The following is a 7,809-nucleotide window of genomic DNA, read 5'->3' on the forward strand; positions in this document are numbered from 1 at the left end:
ACTTAGATGCTGGTCCTTTGTCTTCATACGTGCATGGACATGGTCGGGGTCGTGGAGAGCATAATGAATATTTATATTATGAAGTGCCTGCAGAGGTACCAGAGCAATATCAAGAACAACCCGAGCAACCTCAAGTTCGAAGTCGACAACGACAACCAGCTCGAAATCGACGACGTCCGCCTTGTGGGACACATTCATTTTTGTAATTATTTTTATATAAATGAGATATTTAATTTACATTTTTTTATTTTCATAAGATATATTTTTTTAATTTATTCTTTTTAGAGTTTAAATAAAATAATAAAAAAAATTTAGGAATTTTTTTTTTATAAAATGAAAAATTTTTTTAAAAAAAGAGGAAAAAAGAAGAAGGTGGAATGTGTAATAATTAAAAAAGAAAAAGAAAAAAAAAGGGCAAGGTCGAGGGTTCAAAATTCAACCTACCTTGGTCGAAGGTATGTCGAATTTTGAACCCTCGAGTTATTAAAAAAAAACAATATTTTTACAAATAGTTTGAAAACAACCTTATATTCCTAAATAGTTTCTAAAAAGACAATATCCTTTTAATTTTCCCTGAAATTAATTGCTATAATTTATCATCGAAATTAATTGCTCACATTTGTCTATTTAGGTTGGTTGAATTTGCCTTTGCATATTTATATTACCAATCTTATTATGAAAATTAAATTGGATACTTGAATTTATTTGCATGAATTAATTATTTAAATTTTTTGTTAGCAAAAAGTTTATTAATTTATTTAATTGAGTACACATTAAAAAAATTTTTGTAATTAGTTTGATTAAACAATATTCACCCTGATCCTAAAGGTGGTTGTCGAAGTTGATCATTGAAATTTGATGTTGGAGGTGGTTGTTGGAGGTTCGCACGAAGATGATCATCAGATTTAGGTCACCGGAATTATCATCGATGGTAGTTGTTAAAGCCTGAAATTGTTCATCAGAGTTGGTTCTCAAGGTTGTTATGAAGATGATTGTCGAAATCCAAAGTTAATTCCCGAAGTACAGTGACTAATGGGTGGAGCCATTAAAAGAAAGAGAATAAATTGGTAAAATATACCAATTCAACTTTACTAAAATTTAACATTGGTAAACCAAACATTAAGTTGCTATATCATATCAACTCAACTCAACTCATGTTAATGAACCAAACACCCCTTTAGAGTTCAATTTTTTTAATCATCTTTTTAATTCAAATATTAAAATTATTATAAGCTCAAGCGTCAAATTTCGAGGTCCAATGTTTACCACTAAAAATTTGAAGAGATTAAATATAATTACTACCACTTGTTTTACAATTTACCCAAAAGAAAATACATTTCTTAAATTACCCCATGGTTGGGACCTTTTTAAATATAAAAAAAATATTTAAAAATATTCATACTTTCCAAATATACAAAACACTTTTAAACTTTTTACTATAAAATATAAATATTTTTTAGATTTTTTTATTTATAAGAATTTTCCAACGACTCGGAGACAGACAGGATGAAGGAACGTTGACAAGAAGACTGCGATCCTCAAGAAATCAGAAAACCCCTAACCTAAAGGTCATACTTATATATTGTTATTCTTTTTCAATTTCAATTTCGTTCACACACGCAATTTCTTGTAAATTTTGAGTTCTCTTCTCTTGCTTTATCCACTGAGAACTGCAAATCATGTTTCCAACGGCAGGGAGTAGAGAACCAACAAAATATTGTAAGGGAGATTAAATTATCTCCCAAGGTCGAAACTGTATATGTTACTCTAAGGTCAACTCTAATAGGGTTCTAGCTCTAGTGAAAAAGGGTTTATAAAATTGATACAAATAGGGGAAAAAAAATAAATGAAAAAGACAGAAAAGAAAACACCCTCTCATTTAAATCGCCTAGAGATATCTGACAACATAAATATGAAAAAGAAAACTCTGTCCTGTCCAATGCAATTTCTGGCAATGAATTCAATGTAGACGTTTAATTTGCTCAATCTGTGAAGGCAGCCCTAAAATATGTCCCCAACATTGCATGGGGCCTTACAAATGCCACAGTTTCTTCTGAGACCTACAACACCACGGTCCGCCTATGGAGGAGCTTCACAACACTGTCATCATGGCTTGAACTAAAATGGCATTCGGCCAGCAAGCCTGCTTTCCCAGATTCGTTTGTCAATGGCTGCATCTATTGAACTCATCTGAAACAAGAATACAACACAAAAATGATTAGAGAGAAATTATAGAAACGATGCCATTGCCAAATCATATGGTTGAGTCCTATGCAAGAGGTGCCAAACTTTGCAAAAGAGGCTGACCTGGTCAAAGTCGTATTCACTGATCGATCATAAAATAAATTGTAATGATGCTACGAATGAGCAAAAATCTGTAGGGTATAATCTTGTTCCACCCAAATCCCCACACTTTGGCATCAAGCATAGGGAGAGTGAATCACATATAATAGATTGAAAAGCCAAAAGGAAGAATTGAATATACTACGTTCTTAACCATATTGTTGTAATAGAACCTTCTTGCAGCAAGATTTGGAAAGTTTTTATATACACGTTGTAAGTGGGATAACATAAATACCTACTTGAGCCTTTTGATGCCCACAAGATTGGTGGTATGGCGTGCAAACTGGAAAATGTCAGTTAAAAAGAAAACAGCATTTACATTTGATGATGAAGTTCGAGGTAAAAAGTGAGTTCAGGCTCAAGGTTCTAAGAAAAATACATTATATAAATTGCAATTGAAATAAAACTCAGATTCATACACATTCCTACATTTCCAAATGTATATCACAAAGAATCCAAGATCCAAAAACAGAAACATGTATAGCCTACCGCACGTGGTATTTAAGTTGTAGTATAACTTACCTGGCTAGTTTCATCATGCACCTGATACTTAGTTAAGGACATTCTTCTTTCCTCCTGCACATGTTTACCATAAGAAAGTGAAACTAGGTTGGAAATATCAAGATAAACCATGGTAAATAAGCACACAAGAAAACTTACCATAGACATGGCCTCGTCATCCCAAATCAAATATACTTCATTTGTTGATGGTTGAGTAGGAGCTTTATTTGCAATTACAGGTGGTGGTCCGATAGAAGGACCACCTGTATTTGGTCCCGAGGCATAGGAGTGTGAATTGCTTAATATTCCACCTACAGCATTAAATGCAGTTATGTCACCTGTTAAGTATTTTTTTTTTAAAACAAAAAAATGAAAAGAAAAGAAAAGAAAAGAAAAACTCTACTTCAAAGGCAAAGACAAGCTCCACGATATAAGTTCTAACCAATAGAGAGTCAAAATTTTAATAATTCCTTAGATAATAAGTCTTTTGGAACTTGCAAAGATTTGAAGTTATAATCTCACAAGAATTGAGGAAAAAGGAAAAGCTATTCCCATAAATGTTGAACGGGCATTGGTCTCTCATACACAACTTGAAGGCAGAGTCGGATAATGGCTCTACAAACTATCTAAATTTTATGCAAGAGTTTGGAACTGAAACTACATTAACAGATGCATAGATTGTAGTTCCTATTGAAATTACTAGTGGATAACCCTTTACAAAGTATAGTGGCAATCATGCTCAAATATATAAGATCTAAGATTAGTTGTTTAAGCAAAAGCCAAACTTCAATTATTAACGAACATGAATACATATTACTGTTGCACATTAAAAAAAAATTCTAGAAGTACTACTATATTTGTCTTTATTCAAGGCAGGCATAAAATCATACTAGATAAAGCTTTGTGACAAGTCATAAAGAAGGGACTGCATAGAGAAATTAGTTGAACCTGGAATGTTTGAAACTTGATTACCAACTGTAGAAAAGGAGTTGGTGCCCAGATGTGTCACTGAGCCTTTGATATCTGCTGCCGAGGTCAAAGGAATGCTTGTTGAAAGTGTAGATGAAGAAAAAGGAGAACTTTGGGTAGGTCCGTGGCTATTACTAACAACAGGGAACAACGGTTGAGATACAGAAACTGAAGGTGTGGTTGAAGTCAACCCAGGAGGCGTAATTTGTAAAGGCTGGAGCATAGGAGTTGATGATACTGGAAGTGGGGGCCTTGCAGTCTGCACGGGAAATAGTGGCTGCTGAGCATAGCCCAATGGGGCAGGAGGAGGAATTGAAACGGCTGAATTTGGGGGGAACCAAGGTTGGGGACGAGGTGGAATTGGCCAGGCAGTAGGCTGTGCTTGTCCAGTCGAAGGATAACTGCAGTCACATGGTAATTGATAGAGATTAACAATGTTTTCTCTACATTTTACTGAAGATAACACAATAAAATACAAAAACTTCAAGTTAAGCAGTAATAGTGAATGAAAGACAAAGATGCAGGTAGATACTTACATAGGTTGTATTGCAGCTAAACCTGGCTGAGGAGGGTATACAATACCCAGTGATCCGGGCACCACACCTCCAACCATCTGAGTTGATGGCATCTCCACTTTGGGCACCTTCGACAAGGACTCTTCCTCTATAAAAAAGACGAGTATTTTCTTAATTATATAATTATACCACTATCTCCAATACCACTCCCAAAAAGATTTTTTTCATAAGAAACAGCACAACACAAAAAACGGCATTCATGATTAAGCGGTATAAAGGCTCAGGCAGAGTGGAAAAGAAATCAACTCCTCCAATATAAGAGAGTACAAAAGTTTGGAGAACAGAAAAAATAACCATACCTTGCATCCCCCTCATAATTTGCTTTTTTAAAAAAGAGATCCACATCTATCAATACTAGATTGTTCAGGATCCATCAATAATTAAGCATGGCAAGTATATTGGACTATATAAAATATTTATAATTAAGCATGGTAAGTGTCAACTTTTGTGGCAAGTTGGCTTTGTGGTTGTTTAAGGTCTTTGGCTTGAAAGGAGTAACAAAGTTTTAAAAGAGTTTGGAAGGAGGTTTGGTCATTAGCTAGGTTTAATGCCTCAATCTGAGCATCAGTCTCCAAGAACCTTCATAATTCAATTACCTATTAGGTCTGTGGGTTCACCCGTTCACCCTCCCTTGTTCACATTAACTAGAACAAGCTGCTTTTCAACTGATAAGATAGGTTGTCATCTCAACAAGTCCTATCGTCTCATGCCTCTTATTTCTGAAGAACATCTGATTCAAAGGGCAAACAAAAACATCCTCAGATATTATAGGATGGCTTCCAAGAATAATTCCTCTTCAAACCACAATCAAAACAAAGAATGTTATGTTTCCCAACCTACAACAGCTAGTCTAATCTCCATGGACACTCTTAACCTTACCAATAGTCACCCTCAACGATCAGATCTTTGTTATGGTTAGCTTCCTTGGGAAGATTATCTGATTCAAAGGGCAAACAAAAACATCCTTAGATATTATTGGATGGCTTCCAAGAATAAACCACTATCGAAACAAAGAACGTTATGTTTCCTAACCTACAACAGCTAGTCTAATCTCCATGGACACTCTTAACCTTACCAATAGTCACCATCAATGATCAGATCTTTGTTATGGTTAGCTTCCTTGAGGAGATTTGAATGTGCCATTATCCCAAGACCCAAAAACAAATTTTACTCCTTGCCCCTTAGGACCTTGGACTGTGCATGTCATGTAGTTTGAGGATTGTCACCTATTCAAAAATTAATAAACTCATGCTAATCTCAATGTGCTCCCAAGCCAATATAGATGCAAGTCCCTTCCACTAACCTCCTTGACAGAATTCAGATGCTTAAGGACATAGGACTGACGTGGTTCAACGGTTAACAATAACTTCCGGGAAGGCTTTTTTTTTTTCTGTTGGGGGGGTTACCTTTGTATATTCCATCTTATCAATCAAATATCTATTATTTTCAATTATTTAAAATAATAATCTGCACACAGACTGATCCAACCAAAAAAAGAAATCCGAAGATACCATATTTGTCAAGGAATCATCAAAGAAAAAAGCATAGGAGAAACAACTCAAAGAGATAATATGGGTGAGGGTAGAGATTGGGGTGGGGATACCGAACTCACAGGAGAATTGTCCTCCATTAGACAAGAAATAAGAATAATAGGGGGGGATTTAGCAAATTCACGTCTCAGTTTGGAAATTAAAAAGAATAAAGTTTCTTCTATTTATAAGAGAGTTATCCTTGCCTAAACACAAACATAACAGACCCATAAACTCGTTATATTCTCATATGTCTATTTACACGTAGGTCTAAGCATGCAAGAGAAGGACTGAGAGGCAGAGGAAAAGAAGTAAGAAACCAATAATAAAGTATAGATAAATATAAAGACAGAGCATGGATGAGTTATTCAGATTCCTCACCGTCCTCTCCATAGTGTGCTGCCAAGACATCAGGAGGAATTCCTTGCATTCCATATATTTCAATATCTGTTGCTTCTCTACCTGGTTTTGCATTAGGAACTCTATTACAAGATTACCACCAACAATAGAAACGTTAGAATAAACGTGACCAACACAAAATATACCAGTTCAGAATCAGAAATTATGTAATTAATTAATAGAAAAGTGCTTTGATCTTAGAAAAAATCAAAAAGCTCCGTTGAGGGGCAAGTCTATCTAGTATATCTTTTCCTAACTACTACAATATCCCAATATCTTTTCATGTTCAAATCCTACAATCCAACATGTGGAACTCTACCAAATTAATTGTTAGACGGTGAGCAGTCTATAATACAGTTCACCAATGAAACAATTTCTTGCTGCTGAACAAGAAATTCATCATTCGAACACATTAAGAAAGATAAATCCAATTATAAACCAGAACCGGTCGTAAAACAAGTGGATTAAGCAACCGTCGAATATTTGCACTAAATAAAGTTGATTGTAGACTTCTCGTTGATGAGAGAAAGAGAGAGAAGGAAAGAGTTGACATACTTGGTGACTGACTCTTTGTGGACTTGAAGAACGTGGATGACCATACCGCCGGCAGTAGAAAGCTTCTTGTGACAGACATGGCACTTGAAGTGTTTGGCCTTCTGATGCTGCACCAATATCTTTTCGTCATCGAATTCTCTGTCGCAATAATAACACCATACCTTAGACGCAACTCTCTTCTTCTTCTTCCCCATAACCAGAACACACACCGTAGCGCTCTAAATTCAAATTCCGAAACGAGACGAGATGTTCCTAAAGCACAGGATTTTGTGGGAAAAAACGAGAACGGGAGGGAATCAAACGAACAGAGATCACGAAGATTTAGGGTTTTGATCGTGGCCTTCTTCTATCCGTAAAGGGGGTTTTCTTTTGTCTGACGCCGATATCTGATTTTACTCGCTCGCTCCAATTCTCGATTTTTTGCCTTCTTTTCTACCCCTATTGATGCATAGTTGTTTATTTATATTATACCGTATAGCGTATACGTATAGCTGTACATTTACTTTTTTTTTTTTTTTTTTTTTTTTAAACCGAAAGTCAAAAAGAAAAGAAATCTCTTTCTATTTTGTTTAGGAGAATCCCTATATATTTCTATATTCTAGACTATATTAATTCTATATATGTGTGTATATCTTTTAAATGATAATAGGATGAGATTTTTCTTTTTTTTTTTTGTTTTGAGGAGTTTTTAATTTTTTTATAATGTCTATTTTGCCTAGAGATGTCCACAGGGCGGGGAAGCTCTCCCCACCCCTGCAAATTTTCCTAGGAAACGGGACGAGATTCCATGCGGAAATCGGGTTCCGTAGGAAAAAAAATTTTCCGTCATCATTGTTTTCTAACATTTTTTTATTTCAATTAAATATATATTTTTAACGATTCCTTAAACATATCCAATACAACTTTCATTTAAATAAAATATTGTCAATTTTGTCAAT

General features: G+C 35.0%; 1 protein-coding gene and 1 long non-coding RNA gene across 4 annotated transcripts; both read right to left on the minus strand.

The window, feature by feature from the left end:
* Nucleotides 1-1,715: 1,715 nt before the first annotated feature.
* On the minus strand, nt 1,716-7,310 carry SUF4 (zinc finger (C2H2 type) family protein). Of its 3 annotated transcripts, none has more exons than XR_005480709.2 (7): nt 6,872-7,310; nt 6,299-6,399; nt 4,350-4,476; nt 3,793-4,214; nt 3,004-3,155; nt 2,308-2,919; nt 1,716-2,190 (listed from the first exon to the last, which is right to left on the minus strand). XR_005480709.2 is itself a non-coding variant. In XM_039025997.2 (7 exons), the coding sequence occupies exons 1-7, from the start codon at nt 7,063-7,065 to the stop codon at nt 2,119-2,121; spliced, it is 1,122 nt and encodes a 373-aa protein (XP_038881925.1). In that variant the 5' UTR covers nt 7,066-7,310; the 3' UTR covers nt 1,716-2,118. The 3 variants fall into 3 exon arrangements, 2 of the variants coding, with proteins under 2 accessions (XP_038881925.1, XP_038881926.1); XM_039025997.2 differs by having other exon boundaries at nt 2,866-2,919; XM_039025998.2 differs by having other exon boundaries at nt 2,866-2,919; nt 6,299-6,379; nt 6,872-7,305.
* On the minus strand, nt 4,985-5,601 carry LOC150036942 (uncharacterized). Its single transcript, XR_016528537.1, has 3 exons — nt 5,464-5,601; nt 5,268-5,325; nt 4,985-5,118 (listed from the first exon to the last, which is right to left on the minus strand). It is a non-coding gene; the product is annotated as an uncharacterized LOC150036942 (long non-coding RNA).
* Nucleotides 7,311-7,809: the final 499 nt, after the last annotated feature.

Source organism: Benincasa hispida, chromosome 3, assembly GCF_027475165.1.
Source record: "Benincasa hispida cultivar pf3 chromosome 3, pf3_genome.v1.1, whole genome shotgun sequence".
In the NCBI taxonomy this organism is placed as follows: domain Eukaryota; kingdom Viridiplantae; phylum Streptophyta; class Magnoliopsida; order Cucurbitales; family Cucurbitaceae; genus Benincasa; species Benincasa hispida.

What these genes read in the sequence shown, in the direction of transcription:
- SUF4 (XM_039025997.2), bottom strand. Translation starts at nt 7,065, where the DNA reads ATGGGGAAGAAGAAGAAGAGAGTTGCGTCTAAGGTATGGTGTTATTAT. An exon ending in CACAAAGAGTCAGTCACCAA is followed by an intron (nt 6,400 to 6,871) that starts GTATGTCAACTC and finishes ATCTTGTAATAG; the next exon opens with AGTTCCTAATGCAAAACCAG. An exon ending in TTAGCTGCAATACAACCTAT is followed by an intron (nt 4,215 to 4,349) that starts GTAAGTATCTAC and finishes ATGTGACTGCAG; the next exon opens with TTATCCTTCGACTGGACAAG.